We start from the raw sequence: 26,742 nt of genomic DNA on the forward strand, positions 1-26,742 counted from the left end.
GTATAACTTCCAGGACTCGGTGAGTCATTTTGCAGTGACCACATAAGAACACGATATACGACACCTTGACTTGCGTGATAACTGCAAAATTGAACCATGGAAAAGATGATTTTAATTTCGATTTTATGTTTTCCACTTGATCGGATTTCAATGTATTTGTTAAAACAGGAACATATTTCTCACATGATACTCTTTCGCATTTCTTAAAAATGTCGTCTAGTTTAACAACAGCCGTCTGTATAGTAAGTCTGTATTCGTCTTTCGTTTCCACAGATCTGTTCCCATACATCAACATTTCAGAAGTGATCAATGCTGTGCAACCTTCTACATGTATGTATAAACCAAGGAGGTATCCAAAAACATCTTGCATTCTTTCCCCGTCACAATAACTCGTTAGTTTGATGATTTGGTTAAAGATTGGTTGTTGCATGAAAGTCAATTCATCGTTGCTAAGTAGGTCCTATTTGTCGCACATGCGATAATATGGAATATCATTGTTTTAGTCGGTCTTCTTCGGTTTTTGATGAAGGATTTTGCAAGAACATCGAGTAATCTTCAAAACAATTTGATATTTCTCGCTTATCGGTCGCAACTTGGTTTTTAATGACCGACAGATCAATTTTTAGAGATAGCATATCAACTCTTGTTCCTATGTTTTTAATTGTTTCATCTAAAACTTTTATGTTATCATTTATTGTTTTCAATCCATTTTCAACATTAATTATCTGATTTGGGTTTTCATTTAAAAATTGAACAATGTCACCAAGTATTGGTACACTCTCAACCAACACAAGGCCAATGTCTCCTGCAGATTTCAATTTGTTTTTAGAAAACGCTGTTCTTAAATTAGAAAAAGTTTCAATAAATTGCTTGATCGAAAATCCTAAAACAAAACCACTGCGTTTAGGTCTGTAAATTTCAATCTCTGCATCTTGTTTTAATGACGTGCAAGTGCAAATAAGTGAGCTTAAGACAACAATAAACACTAAAACTAACGTCTTCATTTTCTGAAAAAGAAAGATAACGTTTTTATATTCATTATTGGTGTTTATTGCAGATCTCTTATTATCTCTTATAGATTGTAAGATAATGTTCAACTGTTTGCTCGGGTTGTGATTGAGTAAAGTTATTAAAAGAATTATCTTTTTTCTCCATTTCCGTATTGTCTGCATCATTTTCATAATCGGATATCACTGCTTTGTGAGGTCAACTGTATATGAACAGGCCTTTGTATTTGTGTTCCAACTTCATAATGTTTTACTCATACTTTAATCAGTACTATCCAAACTGATATAGTCATTTAGCTTAAAATGTAACAATCCTCGAGGGAATACTAGTAACCAGCCCAGTAGCGAGTACTTCGGTACTAGCATGAAAACACAGATATTGTTTAATTGATATAACATTGTGGGAATTATTTGAAATTAAGGAACATACATTCCTCATTTCTTGCTCGGATTTTGCTATACTATAGTTCAATTTTGATTTGATTGTACAAAGTATGTATTTATCATGTTAATAGTAATGTTTTGGTTTTCAATTATATTAGCCTCGAGCATCACTGAACGTCTTTGATTTTCGAAATGCGCATCTGGTGCAACAAAATTAGTACCGTTTTTGTTATAAACCATTTAGAATGGAAAATAAGTGGAATCGAGCATGATTTCTATTTATAGACAAATATGGATTAAAATGAATAAACCGTAAGGCAAATTTATTGTCCTTCGAGAACCGAAAAAAAAAAGCTAACAATGACTCGAAATCAATTTCACTTTTATTATTCCTACCCTTTTTGTATACCGGTATATCACAAAAATTAAGAAAAAAATACAACTTCAAATTGCCACTCACACAAAGACAAATTACAATAACTGTCAATTGTTTTCAAGTGGAACTTTTGAGCTCTTTCGGTGTACCTCTTGGATCACAGCTTCACATAAGGGCGTGTTGCTGATATTTTCACTATCAATATCAAGAATAGCAAATACATGGTATTTTACATAGAACTCTAGTATCATAACATGTTCCATCTTTATTTTCCATTTCTGTACATAGTGTTTGTCAAATTGGTGTAGGACGTTAATCAATCATTAACCAATCAATCAAATTTGAGTCTCTTGTAACATTTTCCAGATTAAAACGAAATTTGAAATAATGTAGAGATACATAAAAAGTTATCAAATTTAAAAACCTCATGCATTGCTTCGCGTGTTTGACGTCATAAAATGTAAACGTCACATAGGAAGAAATATAAAATAATTTTGCCGTTCAATGTTTTTTTCAACAAAAAAAAAATAATTTCACATGGGGAAATGTGGTATACAGACTTAAAAAACAAAAGTATGTTAGAACTAATTTCAGAAACAGACTGAGATTTAAAATTATCCAGATGATCTTTAGAATTTTTAAGAATCCACATATGGTTAATACCCCTTCGCGAGTAAAATAATTTTGTCGTTCAAAGTATTTTCAACTTTATAATAGAACAATAACATAATGACATATAATAGAACAATAATACATTGGCGGGATTTTTAAAAGTACAGAGTCACGTCATATGAACCAAAGAAACACAAAAAGTCTCACATACAAAACACAACAGCAAAAATAATACAAAGACATTGACGGGATGTATAAGTACCGAGCCACGTCAAATGGATATCAAAGAAAACAGACCAAACAGTAAAAGTAATATTAATAATAGAACAAAGACAAATGAAAGAACGATATAACACGTTGTTAAGATGATAAACAACGTAAGTACGCAGAATCTATACATCAAGACCACCATGTATTATTTGTGAAGTTGATACGGAATATGTATCAACAATTAAGGTCTTGGTACCTTCCGATGAACTTTTTTAGAAAAAGGACGAGATGTTCTTTGACATACCCCTGGTTCATCAACTTTCTGCTCTGACACTGGTGACGTTTAACAAAGTCTGAGTAGGAGCTGCAAGCTCTTGAATATTGAGTAATTTCGGAAATGTATATCCCATATGCAGGTGAAGTTGGTATATTGCTACTAAGGTGGGGGAAATTGATAATTTGAAAATTAAAATCGTCTTGTTTGTCATAGATTCTGGTACTGAGGTGACTGTGTATGTCAAATTCGAGGTATAAGTCTAAAAATGAGGCGGAGGAAGCCGTGTCTGTTATTTCTTTAATTTCTAGTTCTGGGGGATATATTAATGGAACCCAATCAGAAAGGTTCGGATTGTTAATTGAAAGAACATCATCAATATATCTGAAAGTGAAATTAAATAATCTGACTTCTTTGATCTTCTTGTTTTTGACAAGTGTCTGAAGGAACTCCGATTCATATGAAAATAAGAAGGGGTCGTCAAGGAGAGGCGCGCAGCTCGTTCCCATAGGAATGCCGACAATTTGTTGAAAAAGTCTACCTCCAAATTCAACAAATATGTTGTCGATAAGAAACTCCAGCATACTGATCACTTGTTCCTCTGTGTAGCATGTTTTACCCTTTTGTTCACTTTTAACAAAATATGCCTTATGGTATCCCAAATTAATAAATTTATAGCGTATGTTGAAAGGCATTGTGGATTATTTCTTTCAGCCGATTTTTCAATTTCACATGGGGAATGGTGGTATACAAGGCTGAAAAATCAAAAGTTTTGATTGAACTAATTTCATAAAAAGACCGAGATTTAGAATGATCTAGAAGTTCTTTAGAATTTTTAAGAATCCACATATGGTTAATACCACTACGCGAGTAAACAGTTTCACAGTATTTCTGAATACCCTCTTTCACTGCGGACAGAATTTTAGTGGAACATGCAGATGAGCCGGCAATGCACCGTTGTTTGTACGGAATTTTGTGAAGCTTAGGTATCCAATACAAACAAGGTAAGTCCTCCAATTTTTTGTTCAATGTAATGTTCATTGAAGCCATAAAGGACTTATGATTTGCCAAAATCTCATCCTTGTCAAATGATATGTCTTTGTATGTGGGATTACCTGAGTGCTCATTTATTCCTAATTCTTTTACAAGACATTCGTAGTAATACGATTTACATACAAAGACAATATAATTTGAAGCTTTGTCCGCAGGAACAACAACATACTTATTATGAAAATAGACATTTCACGGCCTCTTTGTCTCTGAAAACGGACTTTGGTCGATCATTCACTAAGTTTTTCAACTTATGAATGCGACGTTTTATCAGAGACCTGATAGTTTTGACCCATTCTGACAAAGTGTCCAGTTGAACTTCTCGTTTAGCCCATGCTCTGGCGTAGTCCTCAATGGAATCCATAATTATTTTGAAGTTATGGTTCCAATTGATGTGTTGGGGTTCTTTTAACTTAGGACCATGAGAAATCACCTTTCGGAGATTTTCATGTTGAATTATGTTTAGATCCCCAGTAATAACATGGCCAGAGGGGCTGTAATTATAAGGCGAGTGGGTACAGTCACATGTCAGAGATTTTAGTGGAACATGCAGATGAGCCGGCAATGCACCGTTGTTTGTACGGAATTTTGTGAAGCTTAGGTATCCAATACAAACAAGGTAAGTCAGAGGGCCGGGGGCTGTAATTATAAGGCGAGTGGGTACAGTCACATGTCAGAGGTTTTTTTAGGTATTGTTCCAAGTCAAGGTCCTGCAATGCTTGTTTATAGTTAAATACTTTTGGTGCAATGGTTTTGGTGTAACTGAAGGATACAATAGGAACAGACTGATTTTGAAAATAAATAGGAATTTTAGATGTTACCTCCTTGTGATGCAGAACGTTGCAGATGCTGATTGCATCAATTCCTCTATTGGTAAAGTGAACAGGAAGGAATTTCCTCTTTTCCTCATGTAAAGGTTCCGATCTTACTGGTTTGAAAAGACGGAAAAGAGCTACATCACAAATCATACTGACAAGTCTGTATATTGAAGAAAATGTATTGATGCATCATTTGTCAAGTGCATAATCTCTCAAACATTTAAGAAAATTAACAGGCAGTGAAAAAAGAATAGTTCTAATGTAATGTAACCCTAGTGGATGATGAAGATGCGAAAGAAGGTCATCAAAGCTCCCAGAGGGCAACTATCAATCTAAGTCTCAATGTGTAAAATTACTTATTAAAAGTATCGTCATTTTTATATTTATATATTTATGCTTTCCATTTTTTATGCAAAAACCTTTTACATTTTGATTTTTCGGGTCATTGTTGAAGGTCATACGGTGAGGTTTAGTTGTCTAGGGCGATCTTGATTTGGAACACTTTTTTACATTAGGCCGATGGTAATGTTTTTGCCCATGACTACGTTGTTGTCGTAAGGTAGTATCAAATATACTCATTACATTAACACCACTGCAGGCAGGACTTGAAAAAATTCCTACTCCTTTGACATTATCATTGCAACCATATGGCATTGCAGTCCCTAATTCCTTTATCCAGAAAGTTTATCTATCTTTACGGAAAGGAGTACTTAGTACAGGGCTATTTGTGTGGTGATAATTTGACGACGATTAGTACGCATGACTCGCGCTCCAACATCAACTTCGTACGATCTGATGTTGACCTGTTGTTTGATAGTCCCTTTCTTCCACTCTATGTTGAATTTTGATGGTTATATATGCTAACGTTATCTCCGTTTTTTAACGTTGGTTAATCTTTTGCTCCTTGGTTGTAATAGTATTGTTGCTTTTGTTTTTGTTTCGTTAATTCTATTTGTACCTTATTCGGAGCAACCACTTTCGGTCTCAGAAGGCTTCGTTTCGTAGGTAAAAGTGTTCTTGTTTTTCTGTTCATAAGTTTACTCAGCTGGATTATTGTCAAAACCCTCTGTTGGTGTATTTCTAAAATCTAGAAATGCTAAATATGGATCCTTTTTGTCAAAAGACAGTATTTCGTTAGTGACATGATTTATAACGAACTCTCAAAATTGTCAGTTAATGAATTTTTAAATTTCTCAAGCAAAGTTGACCTTAGATAGATTGTTTTTTAACTTTTAGATTACCATACATCCTTTGCTTCTATATATTAGGCTTTGGGTGTTCCTGATTAGGGTAAAATCAAAAAGCGCTTCGGACACATTAAATTCATAACGTCTTGTTCCATTTTTTCCACACAATCCCTCTTTACAGTGATTTGTAAATCGTGCTGGTAAATTTAGAATCAATCCGGGTAAAGTAATTGATTATTTAAATAATTAAGTATAATATTATAGTGTGCACTGAAAAAAAGTAAAATCACAAAAATACTGAACTCCGAGGAAAATTCTAAAAGGAAAGTCCCTAATCAAACGGCAAAATCAAAAGCTCAAACACATCAAACATTGTGTCAAACGAATGGATAACAACTGTCATATTCCTGACTTGGTACAGGCATTTTCTTATGTAGACAATGGTGGATTGAATCTGGTTTTAAAGCTAGCTAAACCTCTCACTTGTTTGACAGTCGCATCAAATTCCATTATATTGACAACAATGTGTGAACAAAACAAACAAAAACAATAGGTGAAAATGTCACAAATAGGGGTAAATAGTCTAATTCGGTAGGTCACATTCGTGAAAAGGGAACGGGATTGTAGTTACGACATAAGGAACATATCCGATATCATCTGTGAAACGGATATTCCATAACGGTCAACCAACTCGTGATGGCGTCCGTAAAATTTACAAAGTGATGATTTCAACTTCACCATTTGGAACTCTTGGTTTGAAAATGAAAATTCACAATTGGGAAGCTGAAATCATCTCTTTTGTCGTAAAGTTTTGTTTTCAACCGACCCCCATAGTCAATTTCTAGATATAAGTCATAATCAAATGGCAAAATCAAAAGATCAAACGAATGGACAACAACTGTCATATTCCTGACTTGGTACAGGCATTTTCTTGTGTAGAAAATGGTGGATTGAACCTGGTTTTATAGCTAGCTAAACCTCTCACTTGTATGACAGTCGCATCAAATTCCATTATATTGACAACGATACGTGAACAAAACAAACAGACTCAATAGGTAAAAATGTCAAAAATAGGGGTACGGCAGTCAACATTGTGTTATCATCTTAATCACTATAAAAACAAACAAATGTAACGAAGAAGCACAAAAAGGCATACATCAAATTTAACATCCTCATTTTGCTTTTTTATTGTACGATTTTATTTATCTATGTAAAATCCATCCATAAAGGTAAGGAAGGTTTTAAGCACTGGCGTAAAATCGCGCGTTTGAAATTCGCACAGGTGGACATAAAATAATTTTGTCGTTCAAAGTATGACGGGATACATAAGAAGAGAGTCACGTAAAATGGATATCACAAAAAACAGACTTAACAGTAAAAGTAATATTAATAAATAAAATAATTTTGTTGTTCAAAGTCTGACGGGATACCTAAGTACAGAGTCACGTCAAATGTATATCACAAAAAACAGACTTAACAGTAAAAGTAATATTAATAAATAAAATAATTTTGTCGTTCAAAGTATGACTGGATACATAAGTATAGAGTCACGTCAAATGGATATCTAAAAAAACAGACTTAACAGTAAAAGTAATATTAATAAAGACAAATAAAAGAAGACTATAACACGTTATTAAGATGATAAACAACGTCAGTACGCAGAATCTATACTTCATGTACTTCAAGACCATCGTGTATTATTTGCGAAGTTGATACGGAATATTTATCAACAAGGTCTTGGTACCTTCCGGTGAATTTTTTTTAGAAAAATGACGAGACGTTCTTTGACATACCCCTGGTTCATCAACTTTCTGCTCAGACACTGGTGACGTTTTACAAAGTCTGAGTAGGAGCTGCAAGCTCTTGAATATTGAGTAAGTTGGGAGATGTATATGCCATATGCAGGTGAAGTTGGTATATTGCTACTAAGGTGGGGGAAATTGATAATTTCAAAATTAAAATCGTCTCGTTTGTCATAGATTCTGGTACTGAGATGACTGTGTATGTCAAATTCGAGGTATAAGTCTAAAATTTAGGCGGAGGAAGCCGTGTCTGTTGTTTCTTTAATTTCTAGTTCTGGTGGATATATTAATGGAACCCAATCAGAAAAGTTCGGATTGTTAATGGAAAGAACATCATCAATATATCTGAAAGTGAAATTAAATAACCTGGCTTCTTTGATCTTCTTGTTTTTGACAAGTGTCTGAAGGAACTCCGATTCATATGAAAATAAGAAGAGGTCGGCAAGGTAAGGCGCACAGTCCGTTCCCATATGAATGCCGACGATTTGTTGAAAAATCTACCTCCAAATTCAACAAATATGTTGTCAATAAGAAACTCCAGCATACTGATCACTTGTTCCTCTGTTTAGCATGTTTTACCCTCTTGTTCACTATTAACAAAATATGCCTTATGGTATCCCAAAGTAATAAATTTATAGCGTCTGCTACCATTTTTATGTTGAAAAGCATGGTGGATTATTTCTATTAGACGGTTTTTCAATTTCACATGGGGAATGGTGGTATACAAGGTTGAAAAATCAGAAGTTTTGATAGAACTGATTTCAGAAAAAAACCGAGATTTAAAATTATCCAGAAGTTCTTTAAAGTTTTTAAGAATCCACATATGGTTAATACCACTACGCGAGTAAACAGTTTCACAGTATTTCTGAAGACCCTCTTTCACTGCGGACAGAATTTTAGTCAATCTAATGGACAATTCTTTAGTGGAACATGCAGATGAGCCGGCAATGTACCGTTGATTGTACGGAATTTTGTGAAGTTTGGGTATCCAATACAAACAAGGTAAGTCCTCCGATTTGTTGTTCAATGCAATGGTCAATGAAGCCATGAAGGACTTATGATTTGCCAAAATCTCATCCTTGTCAAATGATATGTTTTTGTATGTGGGATTACCTGAGTGCTCATTTATTCCTTATTCTTTTTCAAGACACTCGTAGTAATACGATTTACATACAAAGACAATATAATTTGAAACTTTGTCCGCAGGAACAACAACATACTTATCATGAAGAGATGATAGACATTTCACAGCCTCTTTGTCTCTGAAAACGGACTTCGGTCGATCATTCACACAGTTTTTCAACTTATGAATGCGACGTTTTATCAGAGACCTGATTGTTTTGACCCTTTCTAACAAAGTGTCCAGTTGAACTTCTTTTCGTTTAGCCCATGCTCTGGCGTAGTCCTCAATGGAATCCATAATTATTTTGAAGTTATGGTTCCAATTGTTGTGTTGGGGTTCTCTGAACTTAGGACCATGAGAAAAACACCTTTCGGAGATTTTCATGTTGAATTATGTTTAGATCTCCAGTAATAACATGGCCAGAGGGGCTGTAATTGTAAGGCAAGTGGGAACAGTCACATGTCAGAGGTTTTTTTTAGGTATTGTTCTAAATCAAGGTCCTGTAATGCTTGTTTATAGTTAAATATTTTAGGTGCAATGGTTTTGGTGTAACTGTAGGATACAATAGGAACAGACTGATTTTGAAAATAAATAGAAATTTTAGATGTTACCTCCTTGTGATGTAGAACGTTGCTGATGTTGATTGCATCAATTCCTCTATTGGTAAAGTAAACAGGAAGGAATTTCCTCTTTTCCTCATGTAAAGGTTCCGATCTTACTGGTTTAAAAAGACGGAAAAGAGCTACATCACAAATCATACTGACAAGTCTGTATATTGGAGAAAATGTATTTATGCATCCTTTATATCTTTACATAATGTTTTTACCAAATTTTACATGAAATTATCATTATCAATGATCGATGTAAACAGGGTTAAGGTCACATGAACCCTGTCAGACAACCATGAACACTTTTCAGTTACATCATACATAAACTATAGTCAACCAGTTTGTATAGTATTCGTGAAAAAAAATCTAACCATGAAACTGTAAAGCTCACCATCAACAATAAAAATGAGGCTTAGTTCAGATTAACCCTGCCAGACAGACATAATCTGATCATGATGAGTTACAAATCACAAATTTTAGGAAGAAAGATAAGAAGTTAGCAATATCCTTTAACTCTACGTTCCGCTATATAGATGATGTTCTCTCACTAAATAATACAAAATTTGGTGACTATGTTGAACGAATCTATCCCATCGAACTAGAGATAAAGGATACTACAGATACAGTTAAGTCTGCCTCATATCTTGACTTACATCTAGAAATTGACAATGAGGGTCGGTTGAAAACAAAACTTTACGACAAAAGAGATGATTTCAGCTTCCCAATTGTGAACTTTCCATTTCTATGTAGCAACATTCCAGCAGCACCTGCATACGGAGTATATATCTCCCAACTGATACGATATTCCCGTGCTTGTGTTTCCTATCATGATTTCCTTGATAGAGGATTGCTGCTCACAAGGAAGCTTTTAAACCAAGAGTTCCAAATGGTGAAGTTGAAATCATCCCTTCGTAAATTTTACGGACGCCATCACGAGTTGGTTGACCGTTATGGAATAACCGTTTCACAGATGATATCGGATATGTTCCTTATGTCGTAACTACAATACCCTTCCCTTTTCACGAATGTGACTTACCGAATTAAGACTATTTACCGGATTTGTAATAACATAAGCAACACGACCTGAGATCACCCCCAGTTTTTGGTGGGGTTCGTGTTGCTTAGTCTTTAGTTTTCTATGTTGTGTCATCTGTACTATTATTTGTCTGTTTGTCTTTTTATTTTTGGCCATGGCGTTGTCAGTTTGTTTTCGTTCTATGAGTTTGACTGTCCCTCTGGTATCTTTCGTCCCTCTTTTACATGTAAGCCAAATTTTTTTTTAATGATTTTTTTTAGTTTCTTCAAATGTTGTGCTGTTAAACCAGTCCCTGATTAAGGGGACACTCACAAACATGTTTAACCACGCCACATTCTTTATGTGCCTGTCCTACATCAGGAGCCTGCAGTTCAATAATGGTGTTGGCTCATGTCTGTTGTATTTGTTTTTCGTAAAATTTGGGCTGTTGGTTTTCTTAATTGAATTCTTTCATATTTTTCATGCCAGGGCCTTTTATAGCAGACCATATGGTAAGGGTTTTTTTCTAATTGTATAAGTCCGTATGGTAGCTCATAATTTTGTACATCAATTTCAATTACATTTCGGTGGATATTTGTCTCATTTGGCAAACATACCACATCTCCACACTTTTATCTACACAACAAATCATTCCAAACACCACATTTAATTGACACAATGCATATACTAGAAGTACATGAGAAAAAGATCTTACCATGAAAAAAAAGGACCAATGAATCATAAAACAAGAGGCTCTCAAGAGCCTGAATCGCTCACCTGTTATTTTTTTGCTTAAATCTTTCATCAATGATTATATTTGGTTTTCAATATATATTAATGAGTGGCTTAAAAATGCCATTTAAATGTTCATTGTATCTGTCATATTTTCTTCAAAAGCAAAACAATGCATTTTACCCATATGTTCCATTTTAGCCATAGTGTCTATGTTTCTTGACGTAAAAGGAAATAAAATATAAAAGTTATACTAGATTCATTTAAACAGATTTTTAAAGTAACAAAACATAAACAAATAGTGTAAAATTGTCCTTAAAGGGCAATTATTCCTTAAGGGGTCAATTGACAATTTTGGTCATATCAACTTTTTTGTAGATCTTACTTTTCTGAACATTATTGCTGTTTACAGTTTATATCTATCTATAATATTCAAGATAATAACAAAAAACTGCAAAATTTCCTTAAAACTACCAATTTAGTGGCAGCAACCCAACAATAGGTTGTTAGATTCGTTTGAAAATTTCAGGGCTAATAGATCTTAATCAATTGAACAATTTTACCCTCTCTCAGATTTGCTCTTAATGCTTTAGTTTCTGAGATATAAGCCAAAAACTGCATTTGACCCCTATGTTCTATTTTTAGCCATGGCCGCCGTGTTTGTTGATGGATCATAACTTTGGATGCAATTTATAAACAAGAGACCCTAAGGAACATTTAGTTAAAGTTTGAAGGTATTTGGCCCAGCAGTTTCAGAGGAAATTATTTTTGAAATAGTTTACGACAGACGAAGACGACAGACGATGGACGACAACAGATGCCAAGTGATGGCATGAGCTCACATCCCTTTGGGCCCCAGTGAGCTAAAAAGCAGACATTTACACCCAAATAGACCTAATACTTACAGTATCTGAGAAACATACTAAATTATACTATACAATAGGTTTTTTTTTTCTCATTGTTGAAGGGTGAACAGTGACCTATAATTACTTCTAAATACGTCATTTTAATTCTATATTATTTCTATAAAACTCAAAAAATTAAATAGACCAATGAATCATAAAAAGCAGGTCAAAGTCAAAAGAATCCTTGCAGTCAAACCTGTACATATTATCAAAATTAAAGACACAAAATATAGTATCTCATAAAAGGACTTGACCACCAAAAGCTAATCTTTTATCCATGACACGAGGTAGAGGCAGATGTTATATGAACCCTGCCTGTTGAACACAAATACCTTGCATGGTCCCATATACCAAATAAAGTTATCCTTAAAGCAACAAAGGATGCCCCACTTCAGTGGTTTTTGCACATCATATTTATTATGTTTTGTTTGTTTTGTTTGTACATACATGCATATTCAGATTAGACCGTTGGTTTTCCCGTTTGAATGGTTTTACACTAGTAATTTTTAGGGCCCTTTATAGCTTGCTGTTCAGTGTGAGCCTAGGCTCTGTGTTGAAGACCATACCTCGACCTATAATGGTTTATTTTTATAAATTGCGACTTGGAAGGAGTTGTCTCATTGGCACTCATACCATATCTTCCTATATCTATATTTGGCTGTTAGTTTTTTAAATTTGAATAGTTTTACATTTTTTCTGTCAAAGCATGCTATGCAGTATGGGTTTCATTCATTGTTGAAAGTCAAACAGAGACCTAAAGTTCCTAAAATCTATGTCATTTGGTCTGCAGTGGATAGTTGTCTCACTGGAAATCATACTGGATCCCACTATTTCATATAGAGATATCATAATCAAAATTACTACTATTTAATTACAATTAGTATAATTGGAAGGAAGTTTACACAAAATACATTATTTTCAGATAATAATTTAGGTTTGGAGTGTAAACATACTGTAAATTCAGAAATTATTGCAAGCATCTATTATTGCGATTTTGTCATTTTAGGCTAACATGCAATTCTAATTTTTGCGATATTGAGAAAAATCCTGTTTAATCGATATACAAAGTTTCAAAATGTGAGTTTAAATTATTGTGAATATAACCCTGTTGCATTAAATAATATCAACAATAATTTCTGAATTTACAGCAATACAAAATACAATGTAAGAATTGAAGAAATTTACAAATATCATTAAGAGTTATTTACAGTAACACAAATATCACAATGGAAAACAATATCATACCTATTTCAGGGATTTTCTAAAATAAGGACAGTTAGATTTAAGAGGTTTGGTATATTACATATATATCTATCCATTATGGACATTTGAGGAGGTCAATATGTTAATATGGTCCTGTTCATATCATTTTTACTGAGGACTAAATCGCAGGTCCAATGTTGTAACATGTATTCTTCCAACAGGTCTATATAACTTTTTTTATATATCACATACTGTGGATTCATTTATATTTATGGATACCAATTTTGGTGGGTCGCAGAAAACTTGTCTTTTTGTGAATATGTTATTTCATGGTTTTGCCAAAGTCTGGATACAACCTGATAGAAAATTTTTTATTCATTGAGAATTTGAATTCGTGGTTTACCTGTACCCACAAAAACTACAAAAATTGGTATCCAACGAATAATAATGAGTCCACAGTATGTAGTTAGTGTTAGTTTTAAATGATAATGACTCAATTTAACTACTTTAGGGAGTTGATATTGACTTGATGTTACTATCTTTAGTAACATAGAGTCAATATAATTTTCAGAAATAGTAAAGTTGAGACAATAGGTCAAAATAGTGAATAAATACAAAATATATTTGGGGAAACAGGTGACCAAATAGAACAATGAAAAACGAAAATGAGGGAAGAATGTATCCATCAGGGATGGGGTAATTGAAAATGTAATGGTAATTAAGTGTAATGCATTACAATTTTCTATGTAATTGAATGTAATGTGTAATTGAGCATTTTTTTAATTACATGTAATGGTAATTTAATTAATTACACTGAAAAAAGCATGTAATGCTAAATTACTTTTGAATTACATTTCAATTACATGTACTTTTATGGTGTTAATGATAGAGATTGTGTTAATATAAATATTATTTATTTGACATACAGAAATGTTTGCTAAATAGTCTTATAACTTAAAAAAATGTGAGAATCATATATTGGTGTTGTTCAGTTTTTAAGAAGGATCTTTATCTAAATATATTGATAACATATATATATATATACCATCAATACATGTATGTATGGTTTAACAAATGTGTAAATCTTTCTTAGACAGTTCATTTAGAATTTTAAATCACTGCACACAGTCATTTTGTCAAATTAGTATACACAAAGGGATTATAGAAATAAAAATTATCAGCTGTAAAAACAAATGGCAATTAATCAGACTAAATGTGTAATAAAACAGCCTAGGGACAATGCCACTATTACATGTATGTTATCTAATTAGCAAAATATTGCTAATATTGACATAATACATTCATTCATTCTCATTTTTTGTACTAAAAATTATTTTCAATATTGTGACAAGCATACTTTTGAATACTTCTAAAGTAAAAAAACATGGATTTTTTAAAAATTTATTTATCTATATTATGTTTAATTAAATGGCTTCATTTCTGGGTTGTCAAAATACCCCTTAATGTATTGGCAAGTTAATCATTGTTAATAGGAAAACATTCCCTCTTCTATCAACACATCTTATGATCAAGCAATACCTGTCACATCAGCTCCTGTCGAAACAAAGTGTTCAGACCAGAGATGCAGACTAAATGACAAAACATTAAAAATCCTAATGATGATCAAATGCAATGCTAAAACTATGTTGTAAGCTTACATGAATATTTTACACATGCTATATATATACATGATATATATTGTTTATGAAAGTTATGATGAAATGTAATGTGTAATTTAATTAATTACTTTAGTAAACTAATTGTAATTTAATTAATTACATTTCAAAAACTGTGTAATGTGTAATAAGTGTAATTGAACATTTTTGCAATGTAATGTGTAATTTAATTAATTACATTCCAATGTAATTGACCCCAAGTCTGGTATCCATGGGACACAGATGCCTCCGTTTGAAAATGTACCGCAAATTCTGCAATTTTTCAATTTACAAAGAGACATAACTGAAGAACAGTGGAGGTGATAACTTGATCTGTGTTTGGTGGTAATAAGCATTGTGTTTAAGTTTAATTACATTTGTTTGAGGCAAACTAAAGTTATGGGACTTATTCTGGGACATACAGACAGACGTACAGACAGATGTACAGATAGACAAGGTTAAACTTAATGCCCCCTCAACCACAAACCATAAAGGAGTCAGAGAAAAAATATCAAATTCCCAACAGCTTATGCTAACAAAATTTATAAACCTTTCATAAACTGTCTTAATATATATTTTTCATTATTGTTATGTACATTTCAAAAACCTAATTACTTTTTATTATTCAACCTTACAAAAGATTCGAGCAGGATATCTCGATCTTCTTTCTTCAGCAAATTTCTAGGTTTTGAATAATATATATAGCTTTTATGTCTTATATTCCCATCTTTGCTTCTCAGTTCTGCTAAATGTTTACCATGCAACTCCAGTAAAGTGAAGGTGACCTACAAAAGAAATAAGTGGCTGTTACATCTAACATTTAATAATTAAATAATTAGACTAATCTAATGAAACAAGAGTGGACACACTGAAATGTCTCGCCTGTTTTAGTGTTCATAATTGAATTTATGTTGAAAGTAAAAAAATTAAGTTCATATAAGCTTTACATTAAATTAACATTTTAATGATGAATGAACATGAAGTCAAGGTGAGATAAACCCTATCAGACAAACATGTAGGCCGTACAATCATTCCATACACCAAATTTATTTAACATATATTGCCTAAAGTATCTTAGAAACAAACCTCATTGAGGAAACTGAACTTTGACCAATGAACCATGAAAATAAGCTCAAGGTCAGATAAAACCTGTCAGACAGACGTGCACACCTTACAATCATTCCATACACCACATATAGTTGACCTATAACTTATAGTATCTGAGAAGAGGACCAAACAAGAGCAACTTAACATTGACCAATGAACCATGAAAATGAGGTCAAGGACAAATGACACCTGCCAGACAGACATGTACACCTTACAATCATTCCATACACAAAATATAGTTGACCTATTGCTTATATTATTAGAAAAACAGACCAAAACACAAAAACTTAACATTGACCAATGAACCACGAAAATGAGGTCAAGGACAAATGACACCTGCCAGTCAGACATGTACACCTTACAATCATTCCATACACCAAATATAGTTGACCTATTGCTTATAGTATTAGAAAAACAGACCAAAACACAAAAACTTAACATTGACCAATGAACCATGAAAATAGGTCAAGGACAAATGACACCTGCCAGCCGGACATGTACACCTTACAATCATTCCATACACCAAATATAGTTGACCAATGGCTGATAGTATTAGAGAAACAGACCAAAACACAAAAAATTAACATTGACCAATGAACCGTGAAAATGAGGTCAAGGTCAAATGAAACCTGCCAGACTGACATGTATCCCTTATAATCATTCCATACACCACATATAGCTGACCTACTGCTTGTAGTATCTGAGAAACAGACCTAATCACGTAACTTTAACCTTGATCACTGATCCATGAAATGAGGCTGGGGTCAGGTGAACCCTGTCTGATGGACATGTAGACGTTGCAAGGAACCCATATACCAAATATAGTTATCCTATTACTCATAATAAGTGAGAAATTTACATAACAAAAAAACTAAACTTTTTTTTCAAGCAGTCGCTGAACCATGAAAATAAGGTCAAGGACATTGGACATATGACAGACGGAAAATTCGTAACATAAGGTATCTGCATACAAAGTATGAAGCATCCAGGTCTTCTACCTTCTGAAATATAAAGCTTTATACAAATAGTTTACGCCGCCGTCGCCGCCACCGCCGCCGCCGGATAGTAATACCTATGTCTCACTTTCTGCGACTTTCGTCGCAGGCGAGACAAAAATTATTAAGCATACACCTATCTAAGTATTGTCTCATAATCTCATTGGCTGTCATTGACAATGATTGATGAAACTGTGTTCTATTTTCTGCTATACAAAAGTCCATTTTTAAGTAAATCATGATAAAAAAATAGAATATAAAAAAATAAAAATATTCCTTTCAAATTGCAATATGATCATACATGTATGATCATGATGATTTGATAAAGTTTTTGATAATTTAATGTTAACTGCAAAAACAACTGTCCATCTTTTAATTAAATTAAATCTCAAAATGATAAAGATTCTATCCAAATCTCTTATATCTCTGTGAAGGTTTGACAAAGTTGTTTTAAGTTATCAAAATCTGAAAATCCTAGCAATAGCACATGTACCTGTCAGTAAAGACTGTGCATTTATTTTTCGGTTGACTTAAAAAAATATCCTGCAGACATACAAACATATTGTGTGTAACTGTAATGATATTATACAAATGTTTAGATTCAAATGGCAACACTTTAACATCTTAAAATTACAAATGTTTCAAAGTGTGAATATGACTTTGAGGGTGGTGCTTAATAATTCTGATTGAAATCAAATATTCCAATTCTAATTAATCTGCCTTATAAATATCCAGGAATATCACCGTCTGTGATTTCTTCTAACTGACTTTAACACAAATTAAACATAATGGAAAAGTTTAAAAGTCAATGGACCATGACTGACGGAACATGTATAGCAAACATGACATTCTCTCGCTTTCACAACTTCATCAAGGCCACACAAAACTACTGTAAATTCAGAAATTATTGCGTGCATTTATTATTGCGATTTTTCAAAAATTGACAAGAATGCGAGTTTAATTATAGCGATTTCAGAAAAATCTACATACAGATCTATGTTTTAGTTATCAAAATGCGAGTTCATATTATTGCGATACTCATCTAGTCGCATTATTCGCATTAATAAAAACCTTGCAATAATTTCAGAATTTACAGTAATCCATTTGCAAAATACAAGGTTTGTCAAATGACTGCAAATTCTGATTTCATTACATTTATAAGGGTTACTTTTAAAGTAATAAAGGGGAATTAGACTCCTGACTTGTAAAAGTAAAAGTCTCAAAATCAAATTGTATCTATTTAATCATTAGCAACATATATATATCAAAACTTGAAAAGCATTGGTAGAACAGCTCACAGCTTATTGTATGGAACAACTTTAAAAATATGTCAATTTCCAATTAATCAAGGACAATAACTCCTGTACTACAAATGTTAAAATGAAAACAATCTCAAAATAGTAAAATATGGAGATCATTGGAAAAACAGTTAACTAGTTAGTGCATATGGTAATGACCTATGTATATAGGGCAATTTTCTTATCAATCAAGAACCATAACTTCTGAATGGCAGACATGGCAGAAGTGAATATCCATGCTGTGTAATAAGTTTTTTTTATTGAAATCAAAAATGTAACTGGATTTAATGTGACATTCCCCAGAGTTTTACTGCTGCAATATCGCTTCCAAGACCTTATATTTGTGTGCAAGTGTCCTAATACCAGGATTTATTTTATCGGGTAACATGGTCAATAAAATTCATTTCGGGTGAGGCAAAGCCAAACCTGATATGAATTTTATTGACCCAATAAATTCCCTATTAGGACAATTGCACACTGTAACAAATTTATCTTGATTTTGTTATATTACAAATTATTATATTCAAATTCAATTATTAGGACCAAATATATTTAGATACTTAATCTAAAACTGTTAAAAAAGAAAAATATTAGGACATTATAGCAACTCAAAAATATTTTTTTTATTAGGTCAATAGTATAAGGGAGATAATTACAATTGACGTAATAAAAATTGTACTTAAATTTATTAGGACAATAACAGCTAATCAAATTGTGAAAAATTACTCCAAATCAGGATAAAACATTAAATTTCATTGGTCAAATATTACCTCAGTTCCAATAACAATCATCCCAGGAATATACCTCATGCCTTGCTCTTTGTCAAGAGTTTGTCGATATAAAGATTGATGTAGTAATAGCTCTCCCCCATGCTGTCCAAGAACTTTTTGCCCAACTCTTTTAAGAATAGCTGGTTTTTCATGAACCGATGGTTCACTGTCGTCTGCTTCTTTCAGCTCAGATGAATCAGATGATGTATTCCTGTGAGTTCTAGTTGTTCGTTCTTCGTCATTGTTTTCGTCATCATCATCATTTGTAAAAACACCTAAATTTTTCAGCTGAAACATCATGAACATGTAGAACAAAAAATTTAATTTAATTTAACAGACATCATAACAACAGTGCCTAGAAATGTTTGGTTACAATAATAAATACACTAAATGTACATTATTATGAGCATATAATGTATATATATGACTAAATAAAGTTACACTTTAAAAATATGGTAAAATATAAAATGCACTAATATAGCAAATGTGGAACTATTCCTGCTATTCAACATGTCTGTGAGCTCGCATCACCTCACCAGGGGCAGTGTTTTTATAGCACAACATTAATTATAACAGCAAAAATTGGTCAGCCACACAGAGCAGGACAGGATATGGTAGGTAGTGCATGGTATTCAGGACTACAGTTAAGCTGGGGTTATACATTCCCGATTTTTACTGTCGTCCTAGACAGGACTATTCCCGATTAAAATTTGTCAAAAGTCTGATCAAGATCCCTTAAATCGTGGCTGGAAATTCAAAATTTAGTTAAAATTTGTAAAAACATTTACTGAATCACGACAACAATCAGATATTGTTCAGGAAGCGACCAAATTCAGCCGTTTCCAACCGAATTTGTCCCGATTATCCCATTCTCAATCCGATTCTAATCCTATTTGTATCTTTCGCATGGTACAAAATGACCGAATCTGTCCTGACAGCATCCCGATTCTCCAGAATGTGATCCGACAGAGATCAGACAGTAACCAGACAGTGAACCAACCGTGACGGAAGATATCCGTTAGAAAACTGTTGCCATATTCAGGATCATCAGGTACTGTCTGAACACAATCCTATCACAGTCTGCTGTTTCGCACTGCACACGGCTTTGTCTGAACTCAGTCGTATTGCGGTCTGTAATTGTCGGGACTCTGACGTGGGTTTCATTGCCGAATTTCGAATTAATAACGGGACTATTCCGAAACGGTTTCAGCAAAGGCGGTTGGCATTTGGCAAGATCTGGATGCAATCTGGACTCAATCGGCAAAAAAACAGCAATGAAAAATTTCTCCAGATCATGCACGTTCCAGAGGACAATGTCCAGAAAACACAGAACATTGTCATGATTTTAATCCAATACATCAGAAACTGTCACGACATAGTCACGATTGTAATCCGACTAGATAAAATCGGCTGAGTTTCCCCCGAATGTTACGGGACGCACCTTATTGTCTGGTGTGCTTGGCCATTCTTTCCGGACCATTCCCAATCCGTAGGAATCTGTTACAAACGTATACGACTTCGTTGGGACAATGTTAGGACATTCCAGATCAATGACGATAGTAATCTGACTTTGTAACTTTTCGTGTCTTAACGCTGTCTGATCTCAAACAGGATCTATAATCGGCACTGTGTGAACGCCGCATAACACACAAATAACATGGATGTTCTCAAACATAAAACGTTCATGCAGTCTTTAGCAACAAAAAGTGTTTTGGTAACAGTCATGACCTTTCAAAACCCTCAACACATACATACATACACACGCTTTTATCAAAAATACATAAAGCCTTAGCTTTCTCAGTGATACATGTTTGACAAGAAACCAATTTCAAGGTCATACAAATAATTCAAAAGTAGACTCCTTAGTCAAAATCAGTAATCAAATATTTAAAACTAAAAGCATTACAGAGCCTGCAATTTCCATCTTGATCAATTCAAAAATGTGTAATCCTATATTTAAAGTCTTTTCAACCTCCTTAAGGTTTGCAGGAATGTGTGACCGTACACTATATACACTGAATATTCACACTTTTTAGTTAATAAAACATACAAACTTTGAGAGAGAAATGTAAATCATATGTAATACTTTGGATCTAAATGAGGAAAATTAGGTGCTTTATCTTAGGGATCATAGATTTATTCTTACGAGGAAGCTCGGAGCATGCTCCAAGCATGCTCGGAGGTTTTTAAGTAGGCTTTTCTCAGCAGTTTATGTGACAATAATTATCATGATCCATTAAGATGTCAATCAAATCTATAGCACTTCTATAACAAGGAAAGTAAAGCATAATAGAGGAAGCTCAATTAACACCTGTGTAAACATCTGGTCTATTCAAATACAACTTGCATGACTTTACAAAACTATAAAATAGATAAGAAATTCTTCAATAGTACTGTGTAATGCTTGGAAACAAATATCAAGTCTCCACAAAAAGTAAATGTTTTTAAATCATTTTCTTATTAATAATCATTCTTTTTTAATACAAAAGAAATACTCAAATTTTATATCTAAATAATATAAATATAACTTAAATTTATAACATATAAAATGATACAATAAAGTCATCAAAGACACAAACTATGGTAATTGATTTATAATCATTTGTTAAACTTTAGGCCAACCTTAAAAATATGTTTGTTTGCAGTTTCCCGACTGTACCTTCAGACTGAAGGGTCGGTAGGTAGGAAAAATATTTTATTTTATCAGCCAAAAAGTTTAAACAAGCAGTTACACAAACCAAGTTTCTTGTTAAGAAAAAAAAAACCTATTTTAAAACAACACGGACATATATGCTTCTTGGCTAGAATGTTTTCATGAGTAGAGTATTTTCATCAGAAAAATGTAGATATTAAAGATTTATAAGACAATGTATTAAAGAGTGTATTTTTAATAAAAAAAATCAGTATCTGTATCTGTTATATAACTTATGCCAATGTAGGCACACCTATTCCGAGTAGTGTATTTAACAACATGAATAAAAATATCTTCCACCAATATCACTGTACATTATTTACATTCTTGACGATAAAATTGGACTTAATGTCAATTTAGACTGCATCAACACTTTAAAATCTAAAATATCTATCTAAAGATATCACAGTTTAAGAGTAGACATCCATTAGTCACTTAAGGGTTTATATAAAGTTATTATCTACTTTTTCTTCTTTTTCTTTATATCATCTAATTGCAAGTCTATATACCTTTCACAATGGAGATTGTAACATAATCGTCTACATTTTGGATCTATAAGTATCTGTATCACTTTAAAAGCTTTTTCAGTTCTTAACATTGTCAAGTAAGCAAATGGATCTATAATCAGTTGTAAAATGTCAAAGTGTTCATCTCTCATATTAAAAATAGCCAACTTTTACTACAGGAATTAATTAAATCTTCCAAAATCGGTTTTCTTATATCTTCTAGACTTTTACACGTTTATAAAAAATGTGGTAAATGAAAACCAAAGAAAACTTACTAGTTTGGGGTGAAATCCATAGCACCCCATTAAAGTAAGTGGTCTGTACTGAAATGTTTTGACTGCATAAAAAAAATGGCAGCATAGCTCCTAAGAACTTGCTTTAATTCAATCAGTCACACAGTGGCAGGCCACAAAGATTGGGTATATTTAATATTGTAAGAAAGAGAATAGTTGCAATAAGTGGGGCAGCCCCCCTTATCCTAAAGGAGCATACTCATTGCAATCAAAGATAGATTTAATATAGAGAGAGTATATTTATTTTTCAAGCTAATCATTCATTTTCTCTACATCTTTGTGTATTTTGGGTTGCTTCTCATTGATTTGGCATGGTCTCTATCCATTTACATTTTTAATGAGCTCTTTCTCCGTACATGCATGTTTACAGGTATCCATAAATTCACGGAGGAGTGGTTTCATCTTTGTCTTCTTCACAACGATTTATAGAAAATATGACATACTTCAAACTGCTGTCGAATTGTTTAACCACTGAAATTGGTTCCATAAAGTCAGGCTCAAAAGATTCTGTACCCGATTTGTTTGAGACAGAAAGTTGACAAAGATGAGTTATCGTGTCGGTTGTGAATATCCGCTGCATCTTCTTCAATGATATCATTAAAGACATCATTCCATGTGCCTGAATCTGTATAAACAGTTTACTATTAAACTTTTTGTTTGTTATTTGTCTTAAAATTGACAGAAGTCGACAGCGTAAAGTACTCCTCCATAACTTCATGGATACCTGTAAACCATTTCCATGTGCTTTATCATTAAACGGTTACATGAACCCTTGACGGGAAGGCAAGAAAAACCAAAATTAAAACGTGTAATCGACCTAGACTTAAATCAATTCCGGAAAGGACCTGAATTTCCGGATCTCGGCAATAGAAGTTTTAAAAATAATTTCTTACAATTTAAAGCAATAAAATTTTCACAGTCGGGGGGATTTTCAAGGGTCGGTCGGTAAACTGCAAACAAACAATATTTTAATTTAAGCCTTATATACAATAGCAAACTTAGTTCTTTAATAGAAAATGGCTACTTTAAGAAATGTTTCAATTCGTAATTGGAAGGCTAGGTTGAAAGACTTTTCACAATAAAATAGTTATTATAAATTGATTTTAGTTCAGCAATCCTCTATATCTTTCTCTTGAATAACTTTTCTGATTTTGTTTTTCTGATCATTATCGGATTCAAGGGACCAAAAACTTTATAACAAAATTTTATACTCTGTACTGTAATCCCTTTTATCTATGCAATACAACTTCTTTTCTCAGATATTTTATATATGATATCAACAGGAAAGTATTGAGAAGATGTTTTATTGATACTGTTTATGTTTCAAAAATTACCGTTATTTTATAATATATATTAAAACTACAGTTAAAAATTCTTGTAATAATCCGTTTCAAGTTAGGAATATGGCAATTTACAAGTTTTAGTGTTTGAGGAGAACAGGCAATTTTCTTGAATAATTTGCAGACGTGACTCATATATGCTAGGTCCCTCACTTACAAATATTTAAAGATGTATAGTAATAGTTCAATTGGTATGCTTAAAAGCATTTTTGATTCAGCATACTACTGTCATGACTGTAAGAACATGACAATAGGGAGTCATGACTATACCACTTTAGTTTAGGGGTTAAATTAAAATGTATCTACCATATATCTATCATATAACCTAATATCTTCAGTGTCTATCTTATTTTTTGATAACTGTTTCCCTCTATTAAAATTGGAATCAATTATTATTGTTGAAGATGTTTTCAATCTAAAAGCATACAGCATTTTAATATTAATAAAATATTTCACATGGAGCTAAAAAGAGGATGCTCTAAGATAATTATCCCTACTGAAACTGTAAAATGGGTTTTTCCCGCAAACTATAATTCATCATGCTGTGATACATTAAAACCTTTGATAGTAATGTTTTGCCTCTTCACAGATTGTATACAGTATAACTGGACATGATGCAGACAGACTTTTATCAATATTTACTTTTAAAATTGTGTTATCATATTTCTAATACTATTAAACAACACAAAACAAGCAAAAAGTAATTGTTTCAATGCCAAACAACTGCCACAATGTACTATACTAATGAACATAATTATGCCTAAAATGCTAACTAATTTTGTTTTATGTTGGTTTTTTATAATTATACTCATGAAGCTAAAAATTTTTTTAGCTAATTTCAATCTTATAGAAAAAAAATTCAGTATATATATTTATATATTTAGCATCTGTTTTATATTGATAGTGTGTACTGATAAAGGCCTATATGAAAAGACTTTCTACATACAGGTGTTAACTGAGCTTCCTCTACATTGCTTTACTTTCCTTTTGATAGAGGTTGTTTAGATATATCAAAAAATCATTCAAGAACTAAAATCCATTTATTATTAAATTGTGAAAATTCTTTCAAGGTATAATACCACCAATACATAGTACATCCAGTTTCATGGAAAAAAGGGTTGAATTTTTTTTTAATATATTCCCTTTAATTTGACAGTTGTTTGAAATTAACCCTGCATTTCATTGCAGAAAAGTTTTTTTTAGGGGTTGTAAACATGTATCTTTGGTGTTTCAAAGCAATATATTTTTTTTTATTTGGTTTTCCTATTAAATATTTTGGAAATTTAAGGTGACATGGCTACTAAAGCTTGTAAACTGTTTGATATAAATTATAAGAAAAATGTCCCTTAAATACTGAAATTCAGCTCGAAAAAGTTTGTACGGGTTATGACCTGAGATTTCATTCTTCAATGCAGGTCATGACCGGCATTTTCATTGCCATATGTTGACAGGTATGAATGAATATTACTTCTTCCAAGTAAATAAAAATTACTTGTACAAGTAGTACCCCTGACTGTCTGTAATGGAAATAACAATATTATAATATAATATATTTTTTTTCCCCAATCTATCATGGTTCATTTTCAGTAGGCAGGTGCAAAAGAAACTTAAGGTGGCTTGGGTGTCTTCCTCCATCTTGGATTTTGAAGTAGTTGGTCTAGATCTTGAATGAAATGTGCAAATTTTGAGAGAAGTATGTAATTCATGTGTAAGACTTTTGATATAAATATAGAAAATTATGTGTTTTATCATATTAACGGCTGTAATTTCTAAAACAAAAACATATTTGTGTTTGATTCATTATTTTTTACTTTTGCCAAATAAGGGGAGATAACTAAGATAGTAGGGGGGATAACTCAGATAAAGTAATTTTTTTGTTGAAAGTGTTGTGAATTTAATTATTTTAATTTGTAGCAAGAAAACAAGTTCGGTGACCCCATTTTTTCTTTTCTTATCTTTAAGCATGTTATAAGAGCTATCTTCTCACATTTTATCTTAAAATTCTATCAGGTAGTTTTCTTTTTATCACACAAAATTGAATTTTCCATGCATAATCTATACAAAATCTCACAACTTTGCATAACCTGTAGCGTGAAAAAAGTCCAGTGACCCATACTTTTAATTATATTTTTGAACAAAGCATGATAAAAACTTAATTTTGACAAAGTATTAAAAAATTCTATGGATATTAATTAAGACGCCCCAGCCACCTTAATCTACATAAGTTGCAGTGTTATCATGGTTATTCTGTTACCTCTGCAATGGACACAACAGATGAAGTTTCTGGAAACTGACTATGCAGATGATCCTTTGTCATAATTACAACATCAGGTGTTGATGTAACATCAACCTGATGAATATTCATTATCGATCTCCATGCTGATCCTGGTCTGAAAAACATAAAAATTTAATGTCATTTTACTTGTTTATCAATCAAAAGATACGTTTATTTCACATCTGTCTGACCAGTGGATAGAGCTTTCACCGGCTGTGCCTGTTGCTCAACCCTGTTCATATCCTGATCAGCCTGCTGAAAAAATATGTTTAAAATCAATTTAAAATCTATCTGACACTGTTCTGCAATATATATATTGTTTTACTTGCCATGCGTGCTCTGAAATAGAAAGATATCAAGCATTCAAGCAGGCTAAAACTGAACACTTTAAACTATTTCATGATGGTATGTTTCTTAACCCTTAAGAGAGGGCTGATTGTGCTTGATTTTCAAATGATGAAGACACAATCTTTCAATCAGTTTAATTGAGGTCTGGAGCTGGCAT

General features: G+C 32.7%; 1 protein-coding gene across 3 annotated transcripts in view; it reads right to left on the reverse strand.

Annotated features, from left to right (window-relative positions):
• Positions 1 to 14,695: 14,695 nt before the first annotated feature.
• Positions 14,696 to 26,742, reverse strand: part of LOC127724369 (uncharacterized) — a 205,814-nt gene continuing 193,767 nt past the window's right edge. For 2 of the 3 annotated variants that reach the window (XM_052231321.1, XM_052231320.1), the window contains exons 3-5: positions 26,217 to 26,352; positions 19,132 to 19,419; positions 14,696 to 15,746 (exon numbers count right to left, since the gene is read on the reverse strand). In XM_052231321.1, the coding sequence (XP_052087281.1) occupies positions 15,573 to 15,746; positions 19,132 to 19,419; positions 26,217 to 26,352 (598 nt within the window). In that variant the 3' untranslated portion in view covers positions 14,696 to 15,572. The remainder of the gene's footprint in view (positions 15,747 to 19,131; positions 19,420 to 26,216; positions 26,353 to 26,742) is intronic. The other variant, XM_052231319.1, reaches the window with a different exon arrangement.

Source organism: Mytilus californianus, unplaced genomic scaffold (assembly GCF_021869535.1).
Source record: "Mytilus californianus isolate M0D057914Y unplaced genomic scaffold, xbMytCali1.0.p SCAF_14, whole genome shotgun sequence".
Taxonomy (NCBI): domain Eukaryota; kingdom Metazoa; phylum Mollusca; class Bivalvia; order Mytilida; family Mytilidae; genus Mytilus; species Mytilus californianus.